General features: G+C 41.8%; 1 protein-coding gene across 1 annotated transcript in view; it reads left to right on the top strand.

Moving 5' to 3' along the window:
* Window positions 1–21,728, top strand: part of LOC115476889 (eyes absent homolog 2-like) — a 123,490-nt gene that overhangs the window by 87,602 nt on the left and 14,160 nt on the right. The window contains exons 2-4 of the mRNA XM_030213461.1: window positions 9,368–9,489; window positions 15,017–15,065; window positions 16,982–17,124. Of these exons, the coding sequence (XP_030069321.1) occupies window positions 9,378–9,489; window positions 15,017–15,065; window positions 16,982–17,124 (304 nt within the window). The 5' untranslated portion in view covers window positions 9,368–9,377. The remainder of the gene's footprint in view (window positions 1–9,367; window positions 9,490–15,016; window positions 15,066–16,981; window positions 17,125–21,728) is intronic.

Genomic DNA, 21,728 nt, shown 5'->3' with positions numbered 1-21,728 from the left:
CTGTAGCCCGCGACGGGCTTGCTGGGGCCGCCATCTTGTCCTCTCCGATTTTGCTCTTGTCTTTATCCCGTCGCAGCGCTTTGGCCGCCATTGCCGATCTCCGACTCCAAACACAGTTGTTGCGTCGCTAAGTAATTGATCCCGACCTTTTCGGGTTCGTTTTTCTTAAAGTTACGGGGCTCTGATACGGGGATAGCTGGAAGGAGCACGGAGCAGAGTTTTTAGCTACCGCTCTCGTGCATAGCGTCAGGTGACTCGCAAATCCAGCACTTTAATAATAAAACTTTATTTATAACCCGCTATATCTTTAAAAGTCTAAGCGGGGAACAAATCATATACAAAATATAAAAAAAACAAAACAATAAAAATTATTTCTTCACACAACAAACTATACAAAAAAACTCTACAATTCAAACATACAGCAGTAAGGGGTTTTCATTGCTCAATATTGACTTACTCCAGGTAAAAGAAATGGGGTAGATGGTTATTATTATTATTTGTTGCATTTGTATCCCACATTTTCCCACCTTTTGCAGGCTCAATGTGGCTTACATATAACCGTTAACGGTGTTAGCCGATTACGGTCTGAACAAATACACGGTATGAATGAATACAAAGTGATATTGTAGTAGAATGAGGTACATGTAAGGTAGTTACATGTATGGTCGGCGCGTTGGGGGGAAGTTAGAGAGGGAAAGGAGGAAGAAGAGTCAGATAATGTCTGTTATGGTCTTTGGTTACATTGTGTCGCGTGTGACCAGGTATTTTTGTGTGGCAGTGAACATTTTTTGTCGCCTGCATTATTCAGTGCTAGGCCATGTCCAGGCATCGGCGATGAATATCTGAGTTTATGTGGCTGAGTAAGTTGTGATATGCGTGGGATGAACACAGAAGATCTCTAATTAGAAAATAAATGATATAAAAAATAAATCTTAAAGGGTCGCATATGAGTTTGCATGTCAAGTAGTGCTTAGATGGCGAATCTGGCTGCATTAACTAAGGCCGATGTTGTGCTGGCTTGTACGGTCTGTGTCCCGCATATGGCGATCTGGTTTAGGATGAGCTGGAGAGAGCCCACAGAAACTCCTGTAATTTGGAACGTAAGGATAGTGACGGACAGACTTTGATGGCAACTCCAGTAGTTGGAACATAAGGACAGAGCCGGGCAGACTTCTATGGTCTATGTTGCTTTTGACTCGTAACCACTCGCCTCCACCTACCCTCCTCTCTTCCTTCCCGTTCACATTAATTGATTTGATTTGCTTACTTTATTTATTTTTTTGTCTATTAGATTGTAAGCTCTTTGAGCAGGGACTGTCTTTCTTCTATGTTTGTGCAGCGCTGCGTACGCCTTGTAGCGCTATAGAAATGCTAAATAGTAGTAAATAGTAGTAGTACTATGTCCCAGAAACACCAAAGAAAGACCATGATCAAGTATATAATCTCACGTTCATTGTTGATTTAATCTTCAATTGAGAATTAATTTAACTGTTGGGCAGACTGGATGGGACCATTCAGGACTTTATCTGCCATCACTTACTATGTTACTATCCAGCACTCAACCACCTGAGGACACCATATAAAAATAGGACCAGGCTGTCTAACTTAGATTATTAAGTGCTGTCTATTGCCACTTAACTGCCTAAGTGCTGACTCTGCTCCTGGACCGCCCATGGAATATACAGGACAAGTGCCACTGAATATCAGTGGATAATAGCCCCACACAAGAGATTTCACTAGCCAGGAGCCCTTTTTGGCCAGTGAAATCGTTTTGAATATCAATCTCAATGTTATTAACTGCTTTTGCATTTTGTTTTTTAATGTTGTCCTAAAGATTTTGAATTCAGGGCCTTATGGATAAAAGGCACAGTATTACCATCTGCCGCTTCTCCAGGCACTGTGTGAACAGATCCTTATCGTCCACGAACAATGCTTCACAGAAAGCCGGACTGTGCAGGCCTTGAGTCGGGACCTTGTGTCTGTGCTTTTGATCCATTCACAGCAGTGAGAGTCTTTGAAGGCCCCCTTCCTCTCCTCCACTCTCTCCCCCACCACCCCTCAGCTGTCATCCCCTGGGTTCCGTTCCATGACACTGCTCTGGATCATGGCTTTGAAAGCACAGGGCTGCTTTTCCCTAATGGTTCTAGGCTGCCCCCTCCCGAGGTTTGGGCAATGAGAGTGATGACAAGGCAGACCAGTGCTGCAAGCTGCTTCCTATGGTTGTTGAGAACAAAGTAGCGTATTTTGTTTACTTTACAAATAAATATAATGCCTTCTGATTTTTTTTTTTTTTTCTATTGCTGTGTTTTGGTCTCGGATAGTTTTGTGCAGTTATACAACCTTCATCCTTGAGTAGTAAAATATACACGAATGCATAATTTATTGTTGCATTGTGTAAAAGGCATACTTGAGTTTTGTTAAACCCAATGTGCGTGGTTGTTTTTTAATGGCGACTTTTTTTCCCCCCTAAGGGTGCCCAAACTATGGATGGTATAGCTTTCTAATTAGGGCTGCATTTCTGAAGTAGGCTATGAAAACTGTAAAGCTGTTTATAGCTATTCTGTTTTATTCTTTAATTTGTAATTTTTCAGTTTGTATTTTGTATTTGTTATCTTTTCGTTACTTTGTATGCTTTAATTTTTTTAGGGCTGCATTTTGCTTAAAATTTGCAATGGCAATTAATCACGCAAATAACTGCATGTTTATTTTTGTTCCCACTGCAGCTCCTTGTGACTCTGGGCAATGGAGGGTTAAGTGACTTGCCCAGAGTCACAAGGAACTCCAGTGGAAACAAAAATAAATAAACATACTGTTAATTGCGTAATTAATCACGATTAAAAATGTTAATCAAACTGCAGCCCTATAAGACTAGATTGTATATATCATGACTAAAAAATTGGCGAAGACAAAATATACGCCTAAATTTATGCACAATTTATAGAATTCTCGTTGCCACGACTAAATTTAGTCATGAACAATTAATGCCAAGTTAAACATGGTGTAAATGCCAGCAACTAAATTAGGTGCGGACAAGGTGTATTCTATAATAATGTGCATAGATTTTAGAAACATCCACAACCCGCTCATTCCACGCCCATGGCCACACCCCCTTTTCAACTACGCGCCTTAGAATTTTTTTTTTTGTTACATTTGTACCCTGCGCTTTCCCACTCATGGCAGGCTCAATGCAGCTTACATGGGGCAATGGAGGGTTAAGTGACTTGCCCAGAGTCACAAGGAGCTGCCTGTGCCTGAAGTGGGAATTGAACTCAGTTTCTCAGCTCCCCAGGACCAAAGTCCACCACCCTAACCACTAGGCCACTCCTCCACTCCAGAATTTGTTGTTAACTAATTAAGTTGTGCGCGCAAATCCAGAATATGACTAGATTTGTGCACGCAATTTCAGCCGCACTATATGGAGTCTAGGGGATAATGTATTCAGTATTTCAAATAATTATTTAACAACTGTAGAGACAGGGAGTAAAATTCAGGCCACAGCAGAAAGCGGTTTATAAGCTGCTCACAGCCATGGGCTGAACTAACCCCAGATGTTCATTGTCGGAGCATGCGCGGCCTCCGGCATCTATTATCTGGATATGTGCACTGATCTGAAAGTTGACCGGTGACTAATTAACTCAATGCGTAGAGAGGGTCTTTTGCAAAGGTGCGATAGCGTTTTTATCGTGCGCTAATCAGCACGCGCTAAATGCTGTGAGATGCCCCTAGGAATATATGTGTGACCTAACTCTGAGAGCTTACTTAGCTGGTTAGCAGATGTTAATGTGGGCTGTGTTGATTATTGATTATTAAAAACCCTTTAGTGTCCAATGTTCCCATCAATCTGTTCCCATATGGCTTATTATGGGAACACTAGTAAAAAAGGCCCGTTTCTTAACGCAATGAAACGGGCGCTAGCAATGTAATGCGTTCCTGCCATTAATGTTTCCATGGTTGTATTCTGAATATAATTGTTGTTTACATGTGTAAGATTTCTTTATATACAATATTTTTTGTGTAAACTGTATTACAATGTGGTAAAAGTTTTCCTTGTTCAGGCCCTTCAATCAGTTTAACAATCACATCAGAAGAGCTCCTTACTCGTGAGAATGCAACATACAGATGCCCATGTGAGAGACTGAGAGTGACAGTGTGTTTTACAGACAGTGTAAGAGAGAGAAACACAGAGTGATTGAGTGTGTGTGTGTGTGTGTGAGTGACAAAGTGATTAAATGTTTGTCTTCCCTTCCGTTCTGTGCACTTGCCTCCACTGATGTTCATACCTCCCTGTATATGATTGTTTGTTAGAGATTCAATCCACTCCACTTCCCTCCTCCAAGTTCCGTTCTGTCTGATTGGTTCTTCGTTGACAGTGAGAGCCAATGAAACGCTGAACTACAGACTTACGAACCCTACACTGCCACAGTACCACGGAGTCAGCTTCAGAATGTTGGAGGTGCTTTTTATTATATAGGCTTGGACACTAAAGGGTTAATTAAATTAAGTAGAGGGTTTGACACAGCCCACATTAACATCTTTGGAGGTTCACCTGCTTTATTCTGATTTCATTCTGCCTTGATATAGCGCAGAAATTATATGCATAGACTGCGCTTTTGAGAACGCAAGTGGTGCAGTGATGGTTCTCTACTCAGCCAGTCACTATACCAATGACTGACGTGTGAACTGAGCACTTCTTAACACTTATATTATATTCACACATTTGATATTATTTTTACCACATTTATTGTTTAAAATATCAAATTATGAGTTAACGGCAATATTTGACAGCACCCAGTTGAGTATCTGCGGCCGGCCGGCTCATTGGGGTTTAACCCTCTGAATATCTACTCCAGATTAAGTAGGAACCAAAATCAGGGCAAAGGAATGAAGGCGTTTTCCCCAGTCTGTTTTTGGATCTTTCAAAAGACTGGCTAGTTTAAAACCAGAGCTCCATTTACAGGGTTAACGGGAATCTCTCAGTTTCTCCTCAACAATTAGTCAAAACTCAAGAGGCATCTGGTTATTATGTGGAATTTGCTGGCATTGTAATCGGCTCAAAGGGAGAAAAGTTGCCTCATTTTAATCGGTTGCGCTACCAAATTACTGGAACTTTTAGGCATGGGCCAGTTTATTATGTGATATTAGTGGGGGTAGAGCTGTCAACAGGGTTTATTTTTTTAAATGGCTACTATCCATGGAGGATCAAGCAGAAAGAGAGAGGAAAAATTGCATTATGAAATCTTCTTGCACTCGTCATACCCTGATTGCAAGTTTTACTGTTCCATCCAGCAAATTAAAAGAACATCCCAGGACTTAGAAAGTATAGGCTTCTCTTTTCGATAGTGTTATAAAAAGTTTGCCAAAATTGAACACCCAAGTAGGTGCCTTTCCACCTAATTCTAAAAAGTTGTGCACCCAAATTTACAACTAATGTGTAAATTTGCGCCTGCAAGTTATAGAATAAAGGAAAATGGGCGTGCGGCAAAATGAAAATTGCCGCACATCCATTTTGGGTCTGAGACCTTACCGCCAGCCATTGACCTAGCGATAAAGTCTCATGCGGTAATCGGGCAGTAATGACCTACATGCGCCCAGTGTCACTTGGCGCACGACCAATGCGTGCGGCAGAAAATACGATTTTTTCAGACGCATGACAAAAATGAAATTACTGCAAGAGCCATGCAGTAGCCGTGTGGTAACTCCATTTTGGCGCACGTTGGGCACCCATAGAGACTTACGCAGCTTAGTAAAAGTGCCTCTGAGCACAGAATGCTCGGAGGGCTCTAGCATGAGAGACGATTTGCGCAGCAAAGGTAGTGCAAATAGCATGCAAATGTAATCCAATGGATGTAAGTGACGTCATTTCCTATTCCCTCCCAATGCTCAGAGAGCAGCACACAAAACACTGCCACCCTTACTGCTGAAAAAAAATAACCCCAGCTCAGGGCAGGCGACAGGTTGATTGAAGAGAGGATTTCTCAGGATTCTTTCTTTTAAAATCTGTTTTTATATCATTTGGAAGCAGAAAGAAGCCCGTGCAAGCCTCTAAGCGCTGGTAGTGAGAAACGAATGTGTGCGTGTCAAAGCAGACCCAAAAGTGAAAGCACACATTAACGCCCGTTTCCTGTGTTTTAAGAACAAGTCTTCAAAGTAAAAAAAAAAAAAATATATATATATATATATATAGTAACATAGTAAATGATGGCAGATAAAGATCTGTACGGTCCATCCAGTCTGCCCAACAAGATAGACTCATTTTACATGGTATGTGATACTTTATACCCGAGTTTGATTTGTCCTTGCCATTCTCAGGGCACAGACCATAGAAGTCTGCCCAGCACTGTTCTTGTACTAAAAATTCTGAAGATTCTGGAATCCTAAAGAGTTACAAGATTCTGGAATCCCAATTAGTAACAACATTCCATGTAGAACCCCAAAGAGTAACACAGTAAATGACGTCAGATAAAGACCTGAACAGTCCATCCAGTCTGCCCAACAAGATAAATTCATTTTACTTGATTTGTGATATTTTATATATATATACCTGAGTTTGATTTGTCCTTGCCATTCTCAGGGCACAGACTGTAGAAGTCTGCCCAGCACTGTTCTTGTACTAAGTTCTGAAGCTAACATCGACCCCTTAAATTTACACTACAACCCATCCATATCTATTCAGTCACGATCAGGATGTAGACTGTAGAAGTCTGCCCAGCACTGGTTTTGCTTCCCAATTACTGGCGTTGTCACCCAATTTCCGCTAAGATTCCATGGATCCATTCCTTCTAAACAGGATTCCTTTGTGTTTATCCCACACATGTTTGAATTCCATTACCGTTTTCATCTCCACCACCTCCCACGGGAGGGCATTCCACATATCCACCACCCTCTCCATGAAAAAATACTTCCTGACATTAGTACTGAGTCTGCCCCCCTTCAACCTTAATTCATGTCCTCTAGTTCTACCGCCTTCCCGTCTCTGGAACAGGTTCGTTTGCGGATTAATACCTTTCAAATATTTGAACGTCTGTATCATATCACCCCTGTTTCTCCTGTATCATATCACCCCTGTTTCTCCTTTCCTCCAAGGTATACATGTTCAGGTCGGCAAGTCTCTCCTTGTACGGTTTGCAACGCAAATCCCATACCATTTTCTTAGCTTTTCTTTGCACCGCTTCCAGTCTTTTTACATCTTTAGCAAGAAATGCTAAAGATGTATGAAATGCTTTGGGGATGGAACTCTTCCCGTATGAGGAAAGGCTAAAGAGGTTATGGCTCTTTAGCTTGGAAAAGAGACTGCATACCACACTTTAGTAAAGGGGCCCCCAGAGAAACCTATTTTGGGACTATCTTACAAAGACACTGGGTAAATTCTCAAACGATTGCTGCAATTTAGGCACAGGGAAGATACGTGCTAAGCATGGTCTATAATTGTATTTGTGCCCACCACTGCCGTTATAGAATGCAAGCGTAAGTCTGCATTTATGCGCCTAACTTTAGGAGTTCGCCATTATAGACCACGCTTAGCATGTATCATCCCTGTGCCTAAATTTCATCAATCGTTTCAGAATTTACCCCGTGTCTTTATAAGATAGTCTCAAAATAGGTTTCTCTGGGGGCCCATTTACTAAGGAGTGCTAAGCAGCCCACCACGTGAATTAGTGCACAATGGCAGTTACTACACTGGCATGGCAGGATACACTAATTCCTGTGCTAACTGCATCCCCCAACCCCCCCCCCCAAACCCACAACTGTACACCACTACCATAGCCCTTAGGGATGAAGGGGGGCACCTACATGTGGGTACAGTGGGTTTCTGGTGGGTTTTGGGGGGCTCACATTTACCACCACAAGTGTAACAAGTAGGAGGGGGTGGGCCTGGGTCCGCCTGCCTGAAGCACACTGCACCCACTACAACTGCTCCAGGTACCGGCATACTGCTGCGATGGACCTCAGTATGGCATTTGAGGCTGGTATAGAGGCTTGCAAAAAAGTATTTTTAAAGATTGTTTTTTTAGGGTGGGAGGGGGTTAGTAACCACTGGGGGAGTAAGGGGAGGTCATCCCTGATTTCCTCCGGTGGTCATCTGGTCAGTTCGGGCACCTTTTTGATGTTTGGTCGTGAAAAAAAATGGACCAAGTAAAGTCGCCCAAGTGTTCGTCAGGGACGCCCATCTCCTAAGCACGCCCCAGTCCCGCCTTCGCTACACTGCCGACACGTCCCCGTGAACTTTGGTCATCGGCTTTCGATTATGCCGGTTTGAGCGACCTTGCGAGAAGGATGCCCATCTCCCGATTTGTGTCAGAAGATGGGTGCCCTTCTTTTTCGAAAATTCACCTGATAGGGACAGAGAAATACCCTAAATGTACACCACTTTCAGGCTTGCAGACGGTAGATAGGAAATTAAATAAATGTATGATCTAAAATGCTCATGACTCCACCCAGTTTGCATAGTATTCCTTTGAAAAAGTCCTGCTTAAAAGTTTGACATCTGTCACAAACCAGCACAGATGCTTGAGAAATACTTTCACTGGCCTTGGTATAGGTTAAATCCTGAGATTTTCCACTAAATCTTGGCCCAAAATGGATAAGGTTTTGGTTCTACAGAGTTATCAATAGAAATCAAACAAAATAAAACATGGAAAAGAAAATAAGATGATACCTTTTTTATTGGACATAACTTAATACATTTCTTGATTAGCTTTCGAAGGTTGCCCTTCTTTGTCAGATCTACAGAGTGGAACTGAAAACCAAAGCCCAAAAGAGTGACGAAACAGTTGGGGAAACTCTGAGAAGTTTGATGCTATGAATATATATTTTTTAAATCTCTACATGCTTTGAAACTGAGGAAATTTATCAAAGGTTTACTTCAGATTTATTGTTAAACATATTTCAGTATTTATTTCATTGGCAAAATTGGAGAAATTCCCCTGGAGCAAAAACATTTTAAGAAAGGGTTCAAAGTGAATAGAATTTAAAGTGTTTTACCTCGCATATCAATTTTGTTTTTCAGACCTCAATGTGTTTATTGAATGGTACTGGTATTAATATTTTCATAGACACCATCCTTGAATGCCGTTTATGAAATGCAGAAATATAATTTTTCTGTTGGCAAAACAAAGAAAAAAAAACAGGAAAACTTTAATCAAGTGGGTGTAATTTCCTAGGGAGAGATTACTTCATTTTAATTCAACACTTTTTTCCCTTTGATGAAAACTTTAGTGAATTTTTATTATGTTGAATTTATATGAAGGCTGGGTTTAAGTAATCCATTTTAATATTCATACAGTAATAAAAAGAAAATCTGCAATCATTAGTAAGTGTGCATGAGGGATGAATAAATTACATTTCTCCTTTTTTTTGTTTCTTTCAGGTATAAGGAAATGCTAGATCTAGCGATACTACACAGCCTGCGTGTGACTGCTGAGAACCGTGAGACTCCAAGGCTTAATCTCTCTGACCGTCATCACCCCTCATCTCCAGATGACATAAACGGTAGGTCGGCTGGTCTCATTTTTTAAGATTTTTTTTTTTTTTACACAGGCTATCGGACGAGACTTGTTAACTGCAATAGATAACATTAGTCTTTCTTTTGGAATAAGTCTATCCTATTTCCTTTATAATGTGACTTGTGCAATGGTACTGTTAATCATTCATCATTGTTCTAATTGCTTTACAGCTAGTAAAAAACTTTAATTTCTGCCATTGAGGATGTAAAGTTTTAAAATTCATGTCTAGTACCTCAGAAACATAAACATCTTTCTAAAAATGGAGGAGGGGGGGTCAATATTCAGCAGTAGCAAGTGGATTAATTCAAACATCAGTGCCAATATTTAAATGAATGTGAATATTTAGCACTGCTGTGGGAGCAATTCTAGACCTGGGGGGAGGGGTCCTTTACTAAAGCCCAGCTTGACTTATCTGCAGATAACTCGAGCTAAGCTTTATTAAAAGACCCCCTTAGAGCCTCCAGTTAGACAAGCTGATGCTGTGTGCTATGTGCCAATTCTATTATTTATTTATTTGGATTTTGCTCACACCTTTTATCAGTAGTAGCTCAAGGTGAGTTACATTCAGGTACTCTGGATATTTCTCTGTCCCAGGAGGGCTCACAACCTAAGTTTGTACCTGAGGCAATGGAGGGTTAAGTGACTTGCCCAAGATCACAAGGAGCAGCAGTGGGATTTGAACTGGCCACCTCTGGATTTCAAGACCGGTGCTCTAACCACTAGGCCACTCCTCCACTCTACTAGACCGTGTCCAGAAAAAAGTGAGCCCCTTCCCCCCACTAAACATTTTGCAGTAACAACCTCGAACCTGCACCGAATTAATTAAAATTTTACATCCACAAAGTGACACCAAATTACCTATCAAGATGTGCACGTAAATCAAAATTCTGACAACACCAGTAATTGATAATTACTCAATTATTGGCACTAATTGGCTCAATTGAATTGCTCATGCAAATTGGGCACACGCCCAAATTTGCGCACGCAACTTTGAGCGCTACATATAGAATTCCCCATTCATGTTTAAAGTACTAGCACTTTTGTACATACAGTGGGGGAAATAAGTATTTGATCCCTTGCTGATTTTGTAAGTTTGCCCACTGACAAAGACATGAGCAGCCCATAATTGAAGGGTAGGTTATTGGTAACAGTGAGAGATAGCACATCACAAATTAAATCCGGAAAATCACATTGTGGAAAGTATATGAATTTATTTGCATTCTGCAGAGGGAAATAAGTATTTGATCCCCCACCAACCAGTAAGAGATCTGGCCCCTACAGACCAGGTAGATGCTCCAAATCAACTCGTTACCTGCATGACAGACAGCTGTCGGCAATGGTCACCTGTATGAAAGACACCTGTCCACAGACTCAGTGAATCAGTCAGACTCTAACCTCTACAAAATGGCCAAGAGCAAGGAGCTGTCTAAGGATGTCAGGGACAAGATCATACACCTGCACAAGGCTGGAATGGGCTACAAAACCATCAGTAAGACGCTGGGCGAGAAGGAGACAACTGTTGGTGCCATAGTAAGAAAATGGAAGAAGTACAAAATGACTGTCAATCGACAAAGATCTGGGGCTCCACGCAAAATCTCACCTCGTGGGGTATCCTTGATCATGAGGAAGGTTAGAAATCAGCCTACAACTACAAGGGGGGAACTTGTCAATGATCTCAAGGCAGCTGGGACCACTGTCACCACGAAAACCATTGGTAACACATTACGACATAACGGATTGCAATCCTGCAGTGCCCGCAAGGTCCCCCTGCTCCGGAAGGCACATGTGACGGCCCGTCTGAAGTTTGCCAGTGAACACCTGGATGATGCCGAGAGTGATTGGGAGAAGGTGCTGTGGTCAGATGAGACAAAAATTGAGCTCTTTGGCATGAACTCAACTCGCCGTGTTTGGAGGAAGAGAAATGCTGCCTATGACCCAAAGAACACCGTCCCCACTGTCAAGCATGGAGGTGGAAATGTTATGTTTTGGGGGTGTTTCTCTGCTAAGGGCACAGGACTACTTCACCGCATCAATGGGAGAATGGATGGGGCCATGTACCGTACAATTCTGAGTGACAACCTCCTTCCCTCTGCCAGGGCCTTAAAAATGGGTCGTGGCTGGGTCTTCCAGCAAGACAATGACCCAAAACATACAGCCAAGGCAACAAAGGAGTGGCTCAGGAAGAAGCACATTAGGGTCATGGAGTGGCCTAGCCAGTCACCAGACCTTAATCCCATTGAAAACTTATGGAGGGAGCTGAAGCTGCGAGTTGCCACGCGACAGCCCAGAACTCTTAATGATTTAGAGATGATCTGCAAAGAGGAGTGGACCAAAATTCCTCCTGACATGTGTGCAAACCTCATCATCAACTACAGAAGACGTCTGACCGCTGTGCTTGCCAACAAGGGTTTTGCCACCAAGTATTAGGTCTTGTTTGCCAGAGGGATTAAATACTTATTTCCCTCTGCAGAATGCAAATAAATTCATATACTTTCCACAATGTGATTTTCCGGATTTAATTTGTGATGTGCTATCTCTCACTGTTACCAATAACCTACCCTTCAATTATGGGCTGCTCATGTCTTTGTCAGTGGGCAAACTTACAAAATCAGCAAGGGATCAAATACTTATTTCCCCCACTGTAAGTGTGGTGTGGCTTACTTGTGAAAGTGCGAGCAGGGCTATTCTATGGGGCACACGTAAACGCTGCATTATTTGGCAGCACTGACGCTTCTTTACATTCCTTCTTGGTCTTTGTATTGAGAGTTAGGACATCAGCTGGTGGTACCTCCTACTTCTAGGTACCATTCACAATAGCGCATTTTTCTGGCTGGCATCAGGGCTCTGGAATAAGCTTCCAGTGACATTGAAATCAGAATTGTCTTATTGAACGTTTCAGGCACATCTGAAGGCCGAGTTTTGAATGTGTGCCTTTGGCTGGAGGTGGGGGGAGAGTGACCCTTTCTGTGCTGCTGCTGTATTTGGTGACATTTTCTTTCGTATGATGGGTGTTTATGTGAGTGAGGGGTCTTCTACTGTGTGCGTGCTTTGCTTTCCTATCTGATGGTTGGTGTTCCTTTCATTTCCTTTACTGTTATTGATTGTAGACCACCATGCCACATTTGGCTTTGGCAGAATAGCTAATGTGGATTAAAGGGTAAGAGCGCGTACACATGGGTGGGCAATGGGCAGGGCCCCTGCTTATGTAACTTACAGAATACTGTAATTACGCATGTCCCTGCTGTATTTACAGGCCTGCAGTTATTCCAGGTCTATGGCTGGTGTCACTTCAGGCACAAGAACGAAAGGACCGCCGATGCAATTACTACTACTACTACTCATCATTTCTATAGTGCTACTAGACGTACGCAGCGCTGTACACCTGAACATGAAGAGACAGTCCCTGCGCGACAGAGCTTACAATCTAATTAGGACAGACAAATAAGAGATAAGGGAATATTAAAGTGTGGATGATAAAAATAAGGGTTCTGAACAAGGGAATAAGGGTTAGGAGTTAAAAGCAGCATCAAAAAGGTGGGCTTTTAGCTTAGATTTGAAGACGGCCAGAGATGGAGCTTGACGTACCGGCTCAGGAAGTCTATTCCAGGCAATTACAGAATAAGCTCTCACCACACTTCCTTGGGGTTCCTAAATGTAGACACCCAGTTGTACAATTGCCCTCACAGTGATTGAAAATGCACGGATAGCAAACGTGTACGTTCAGTGACCTGTGAAGATGCAGGTTCACTAGATTATTAGAGGAACTTTTACAGAGTGGTGGTAAGCCCAAGGCAGGCTTACTGCTCGCTCTTCCAGGACTAGGGCCGGCGGTAGTCCCGCCCTGAGCACGCGCCATTTCCAGGGGAAAAAGAATCTCCCCCCCCCCCCCCCCCCCCGGAAATGGCTTGCGTAGTGATAACCCGGTGGTAATCGGCACTGCCTAGTTACTGCCGGGTTAGCGCGGGAGCCCTTATCATCACCTCAGTAGGTGGCAGTATGGACTCCCTGACGCATGGCCACGCGATAAGAGTTATCTCACCACATAGTCATTTTCTTTTTTTGTGGGGGGAGGGGGCTTTTACTGGCTGCAGAAAACAGCCCTGGCATACGGGAAAAAATGTCCCCCGCCGCTAGCGCAGGGACGTTTTTCCCACAGCTTAGTAAAAGGACCCCTTAGCCTGAATTTGGTCTGAGCCAGTCCATTACATAGGTTCTTGAGCTGAAGGTTCTGTGACGTAGGTGTGGCGCATTTTGTCAGTTTGAAAAATCTGATTTTGCTCATCAAAGAATTTTTTAAAATTTAAGATAGAAAATTCTGAATCGTAGTATCATCCCTTCCACAGGCACATATATGTACATTTAATCTCACTCGCATGTGCACGTATGCAAATACACATTTCACTAAATGCAGTGTGGGAAACAGTGGCTTAATCCCAGCCGTTTCCCAAATGACAAAGCTCTCTGTGGACGCTTAAAAACTGTCAAGCAGGACACCTTCAAAAACTGTTGATATTACACTGTAAAAGTTATGAGCCTTTTCATGCCTTCCTTTTATTTTTTTTTTAAACCAAGGACAGAGATCAAGGTTAAATCTGCTTTTTAAAATCATGGACAAATGCCATAAGCTGATCTAAGTCTCAGCTGCAGTTCTGTTGTTTCCATAGTAGGGAATTTGGGGGATTTTTATGACTTCCCTGTTGTAGCACCATTAAATGCTTCACACTATTTTTTCTTGCTTATTTTCTTGTGAAGCTTTGGTCGGATTTTTACATGCTTGTGCTTTCTGTTTGCTCATAACACTGTGATGATGCTCAAAGACACTAGAATCTCAAATACCTGAGCTCCTTTTATCCCCAAATCTACATGGAATGTTGCTACTATTTGAGATTCTGTTGCTACTGTTTGAGATTCAACATGGAATGTTGCTATTCCACTAGCAACATTCCATGTAGAAGCCTGCCCCTTGCAGATCAGCAACGCAGCCACGCAGGCTTCTGTTTCTGCAGGACGTCAGACTCGCAGAAACAAGCCTGCGTGGCCGCATTGCTGATCTGCAAGGGCAGGCTTCTACATGGAATGTTGCTAGTGGAGGAGTAGCCTAGTGGTTAGTGCAATCGACTTTGATCCTGGGGAACTGAGTTCAATTCCCACTACAGCTCCTTGTGACTCTGGGCAAGTCACTTAACCCTCCATTGCCCCTGGTACAAAGTAAGTACCTGAATATATGTAAACCGCTTTGAATGTAGTTGCAAAAATCTCAGAAAGGTGGTATATCAAGTCCCATTTCCCTTTCCCTAAATTTAGGGTGTCTTATAGAGTTGCCCTCTATAAATGCTACAAGAATTGATCGGAACAGAAAGCAAACGAATGGGTACACTGCAGTCCTGTTGATAGAATGAATTCTGATCTCTATTGCATCGCTCTTGTTTTATTAGCATTCTACTTAATGATTAGACTTAGAAACTGATTTGAATTTTATCATGTAAATTATTTCTTTTTTTGTTCCCCGTAAGGTGTAACAACAGAAGCCTCTCTGCTTGCACCTCAACTGAGCTACACAAAGTAAGTGTACTTTGCAAAGCATAATGTTTCAGACCAAGGAAATTACATTTTGTTTAATAAGGGAAACAAGACCATGGGAACGTGAGCAGAGGGCTTACTGGTTTAGGTATATATAGGTTGATAAGTAAAAGGAAAACAAATAAACAAAAAAAAAACGATGTAAGGTGATACTTGGAATGTGCACAGGGCAAATGGTTTTGGTTCATTTTCAGTGTGTTTGGCCTTTTACCCCACATTTTGACTTTGTTTCACAGTTTTTGTTTTCATAAAATTGTCTAATGTGCAGCTTTAAAACCATCACAGGCTAAATACCACCCAATAAATGTGTGTTAATTTGTAGGTTAATGTGTTAAATTGATTTGAGTGCACACAGAATTATTTAAGGAATAACCACTATTTTTAAGGCGCACTAACAAATGCGCATATTGGTCTAACTTAATACATTTTTCGTCTGCCTTTCCTTCCTCATATCAGGACAGTGTAAGCAAAAAATTAAAATGCTAGAATATAGAACTGAATCTCAAAAAAGCATTCCAATGATTAGTCTCATGGGAAAAAGGATAGGGTGGATGAGGGAAAACATCTGATCACCCATTTTTCCCCCTTTTTTTTCCTCATCTCCCCCACTACAATGGCACTCATTGTTTTAGGCTCCTAAACTTAGGACTTCAGTGAAATTTTGAGCATAAATTTAGGAACTCGGCCCTAGGAAATATTTAAAGTTCCAAGAGGCTAAAAGCTTTGGGGCTGATATTCAGACTGCCAAGCCATTTCCGGTGACCGGCATTGAATATTTGGTTTATTTTTTAGCCGGTTAGAAGATAACCGGCTATGTTGATGTTCAGACTTACCAGCCAAAGATATCCCAAATACTCATGCAGCCAAATAAAGGGCCCCTTTTACTAAGCCGCGTAAGCATCTATGTGCACCCAACGCGTGCCAAAATGAACTTACCGCCCAACTACAGTGTGCCTCTTGCGGTAATTTCATTTTTGGCGCACGTCTGAAAAAGATTTTTTATTTTCGGACGCGTGCCAAGTGGCATCTGATGCGCATAAGTCATTACCGCACAGATTCTTTACTGCTAGGTCTATGGCTGGCAGTAAGGTCATACACCCAAAATGGACGCGCAGAAATTTTGATTTTGCCGCATGTCCATTTTCAGCAAAAATTTTAAAAAGGCATTTTTGTACGTGCACTGAACAGTATTAATGCATGCACCCAAAACCCATGCCTACAAAAAATTTTCTTATCACGGCTTAATGAAAGGACCCCATGGCCGCTAAAGCGGGGCTGAAAATCGGCAACTAGCCAGTTATGTCGGCTGCTAACTGGTGATATTCAGCGGGAGACAGCCGGTTATCCCCTGCTAAATATTGCTGGATGGCCAGTTATGGGACATTTAACCAGACAGGTGCCGATCCTGGCCAGGTAAATGCTTTTGAACGTCAGGGATTTTTAAACATCCATATGCGACTCAAAAATAGCTGGAAAATAAAAACATAAATACTGAAATGAATAAATTGTAAACTTCTAAAAAATAGAAGTGTTAAGCATAGTGAAATCGACTTTTTTAAAAGCTTTAACTGCCTAAGTATATATGTGTCCATAACAAGCCCAATTTTAGAAATGTAGGTATTACTACTACTTAACATTTCTAAGGTGCTACTAGGGTTACGCAGCGCTGTACAGTTTAACAGAGAAGGACAGTCCCTGCTCAAGGAGCTTACAATCTAAAGGACAAGTGTACAGTCAGTCAAATTGGGGCAGTCTAGATTTCCTGAATAGAGGCATAAGGGTTAGGTGCTGAAGGCGACATTGAAGAGGTGGGCTTTGAGCAAAGATTTGAAGATGTTATTCTTGTGCTTATTTAAAACAACTATAATATACTAAGTATTCGTATTCATTCTGAACAGACTTAATCCCCAGCTATTGCCAGTCGCATCTTTTCTAAACATGGCTGCTTACGGACAAACACAATACAGCACGGGGATCCAACAGGCTAGTGCGTACACAGCGTATCCTCCGCCCGGACAAACTTATGGAATCCCTTCCTACAGTAAGTACCATAAATCAAAGCATATTCATGGGCAATGCAATTGTCCAAAATTATTTTTCTACCCTCTTTCACTATAAATTATAAGTATTACGTGTATTCTATCTCACCCTCAGAGTCGTTAAACTCTCTCTCTCAGGAAGGTGTTAGTCATAATGGGAATAATTTGTATATGTTTTTGGAAGGTACAAAGTCCGTGAGTAGTTGGCACCAGTTCTCATAAAGGGTCCCAAAAAACAGCAAGGCAAGCGATCTGCAAGATCCAATGTGGAGAATAAACGAGCAGATGAAAGTGACATCCAAAGGATTTTATTAGAGATATCATATATAAGAAAGTTGCCCGACAAAGGCTGTGTTTCGCCCACAGAGGGCTGCGTCAGAGGCTACAACAAACAAACAAATCAAATTATAAAATATCAAACTCGTAAAAACTATATAATATTCAAAATTTAAAAACATAAGATATTGCTATTGCTTTTAAAACATAGATGTAGATTATCAACAATAAAACTTTATAATAATAAGCACAACAAACATAATACATTTGTATATTATATTAATATATTTTATATTATTATATAGTTTTTATGAGTTTGATATTTTATAATTTGATTTGTTTGTTGTAGCCCCTGACGCAGCCCTCTGTGGGCGAAACACGACCTGTGTTGGGCAACTTTCTTATATATGATATCTCCAATAAAATCTTTTGGATATCACTTTGATCTGCTCGTTTATTCTCCACCAGTTCTCAGAGAGAAACTTGAAGATTTGTACCTGCTTTCTCTGCATGTACTTTTTCCCTTCAGAACAATGTGAATAACTTGACCCCACATGTTACATTTCCTGCCCCCGACAACTCACAGGAGTAAACTCTCAAAAGATCACCACAATTTAGGTGGCAGGATGATGCGCATTAAGGGGGAGATTCTATATAATGCTTCTGAAAAATCCTTGCAGAAAAACATTATGCCTAGGCGTATTCTCTAAAGCATGCCTACATTTTATAGAATAGGCTTAAATTTCCACGTGGTATATAGAATATGCTGAGGGCCTCTCCTCGCAACCAAATGTAGTTGCGGCCATTTACGCCAAGTAAAACTTGGTGTAAATATCGGCACCTGAATTACACGCAGAGTAACCGTGCGTGTAGTTTTTCAGAATGCCTATGCCATGCCCATTTTTGGATGTGCGCATTAGAATTTAGGCTTAGCGAGTTGTGCGTGTAAATTCCAATTATTGCCAATTAGTGCTCATAATTGCTTGTTGAGCACTGTCCTCGACGCTGGTTGGCTTGTTATGCCAATTAAGTTATGCGCATTGTTATAGAATATGCTTGGAGTTTGGCGTGGAACACTGGACTTGTCATATAGAATCCAGGGGTAAGTGCGAATTCTGTAACAACAGTTCTGCACGGAACTAGTGTGAGTCCACAGTTCCACACCAGATTTTATGCATGAGCACATAGCTAGCCAAATGGCTGGTGTAAATGCTCATGCCTAATTGTAAGCGGTTAGGGGCATGACTGCTATATTCTAAAGCCCACGAGTTGAACTCTTATGTATGCCCTGATCTACCCACACTCCTTCCAAGTCCAAGCCCCCTTGAGTTGTGTGCTATGGAAAAGGTTTGCCTAGTTCATAAATTAGGTCAGTTATGTATCTAACTGCCAGTTAGAGCCAATTAACACCAATACTTGGCACTTGTTTAATTAGATGCTAATAGGCTTTAACAAGTTAGGTGCATAATGGACCTACTTCTATAAATAACTCGCACAACTTTGCACACTAACTCCCTAATTGTATAAAAGTTGCTAAAAATTGCACAAAGTTCACAAGATTAACCTTGAGTTCTCAACCAAGTCACCTCCACCTCTCCTTCCCTCAGTCCATTCTGTTAACCCTCCTTCAACCCCTGCCTCCTTTTCTTCCTTTTCTGTAATCACTGAAGATGAAACTGCACGGTTTTTTTTCTCTTCCAAACTGACTACCTGTTCCTCTGATCCTGTTCCCACCCATCTACTCAGCACTCTCTCTCCTACTTGGAGTATTGTGTTCAGTACTGGTCTCCGTATCTCAAAAAAGATATAGTAGAATTGGAAAAGGTACAGCGAAGGGCGACGAAAATGATAGTGGGGATGGGACGACTTTCCTATGAAGAGAGGCTGAGAAGGCTAGGGCTTTTCAGCTTGGAGAAGAGACGGCTGAGGGGAGATATGATAGAAGTGTATAAAATAATGAGTGGAATGGATCGGGTGGATGTGAAGCGACTGTTCACGCTATCCAAAAATACTAGGACTAGAGGGCATGAGTTGAAGCTACAGTGTGGTAAATTTAAAACGAATCGGAGAAAATTTTTCTTCACCCAACGTGTAATTAGACTCTGGAATTCGTTGCCGGAGAACGTGGTACGGGCGGTTAGCTTGACGGAGTTTAAAAAGGGGTTAGATAGATTCCTAAAGGACAAGTCCATAGACCGCTATTAAATGGACTTGGAAAAATTCCGCATTTTTAGGTATAACTTGTCTGGAATGTTTTTACGTTTGGGGAGCGTGCCAGGTGCCCTTGACCTGGATTGGCCACTGTCGGTGACAGGATGCTGGGCTAGATGGACCTTTGGTCTTTCCCAGTATGGCACTACTTATGTACTTATGTACTTTCAACCCTTCTATCTGTCATATCCTTAAACTTTCAGTTTCCACTGCAATTGTTCCTGATGCTTTCAAACATGCTGTAGTTACACCACTTCTCAAAAAACCTGCATTGGATCCTACCTGCCCTTCCAACTATTGCCCCATCTCCCTCCTCCTTTTCCTATCCAAGATACTTGAACATTCTGTTCACTGCCGTTGTCTTGACTTTCTCTCATCTCAGCTATTCTTGATTTATTTATTTATTTATTTATTGCATTTGTATCCCACATTTTCCCACCTCTTTGCAGGCTCAATGTGTCCACTTCAATCTGGCTTTCGCCCTCTATGTTCAACTGAAACAGTCCTTGCTAAAGTCTCCAATGACCTATTCCTGGCCAGATCCAAAGGTCTCTATTCTATCCTCATCCTTCTTGATCTGCTTTTGACACTGTTGATCACTACCTACTCCTTGATATACTGCCCTCACTTGGATTTCAGGGCTCTGTTCTTTCTTGGTTTTCTTCTTATCTCTCCCATTGCACATTTAGTGTATGCTCTGGTGGATTCTCCTCCACTTCTATCCCACTCTTAGTTGGTATACTTCAGGGCTCTGTCTTGGGACCTCTTCTTTTCTCCATCAATACTTCTTCCCTTGGTGCTCTTATCTCCTCCCATGGTTTTCAGTATCACCTTTATGCTGATGACTCCCAGGTCTTCCTCTCCACACCAGAAATTTCAGCAGGAATCCAGGCCCAAAACTCAGCCCGCCTGTCTGACATTGCTGCCTGGATGTCTCACCACCATCTGAAACTAAAAATGGCCAAGACTGAGCTTCTCATCTTTCCCCCTAACCCCACCTCTCCTCTTCTCCCATTCTTTATCTCTGTGGGAAATCGGTAAATGAATGGCCTGGAAATCAAAAGGTGAATGGGTAACTCTAATCTGCCTCAGGGTAAAAAAACAAATTTCGTACAACAGTAGAAATATGCTGAGAGAAAGTAAGACAATCATCAACAAGTACACCAAGAATTTTAATGGTATCATTCAAGGGAATAGATAAACTGCAGAGGGAAAGAGAGTATAACAGAATAGATGGACCAACTAAATGAAAGAATACTGAAACAGTCTTAGAGACGTTGAGTTTCTACTTATTTGAACAAAGCCAACATAGAAATCTCTTCAACAGCCTGTAAAATAAGTCTTGAGCCTTGATAAGGGGAAAAAAGCAGTTGAACATTGTCCACATAAATGTAAAAAGTAATACCCAGTGATTGTAAGAGAAGTGCAAGTGAGGAGAGGAAAACTTTAAAGAGAACAGGCCCCAGAACACATCCCTATGGGACACCAAAAGAAAGAGAACAGGCCCCAGAACACATCCCTATGGGACACCAGAAGAAAGAGTAACTCTTTCAGAAAGAGACCTTCGCCATTGTACCTGAAATGCCTTACCAGATAGATAAGATCTAAACCAGGGGTGGGCAACCTTGGTCCTTGAGGGCCACAACCCAATCAGGTTTTCAGGATTTTCCCAAGTACAGAGTGATGTACTTCGGGTGTAGAAACCCAAAAGAGATATACCGGATATGAGGAGAGAGATTGGTAAGCTCGACTCAGGAGAGGGACCTTGGGGTGATGGTGTCCGAAGATCTGAAGGTGAAGAAACAATGTGACAAGTCAGTGGCCATGGCCAGAAGGATGCAAGGCTGCATAGAGAGGGGTATAGCCAGCAGAAGAAAGGAGGTGTTGATGCCCCTTTACAAGTCATTAGTGAGGCCTCACTTGGAGTATTGTGTTCAATTTTGGAGGCCATATCTTGCTAAGGATGTAAAAAGACTTAAAGCAGTGCAAAGATAAGCTACAAAAATGGTATGGGATTTGCGTTGCAAGATTTACGAGGAGAGACTTAATGATCTGAACATGTATACCCTGGAGGAAAGGAGAAGTGATATGAGACGGATATTCAAATATTTGAAAAGAG

This window comes from Microcaecilia unicolor, chromosome 8, assembly GCF_901765095.1.
Source record: "Microcaecilia unicolor chromosome 8, aMicUni1.1, whole genome shotgun sequence".
Lineage (NCBI taxonomy): Eukaryota > Metazoa > Chordata > Amphibia > Gymnophiona > Siphonopidae > Microcaecilia > Microcaecilia unicolor.
This window is presented reverse-complemented; position numbering and strand designations above follow the sequence as displayed.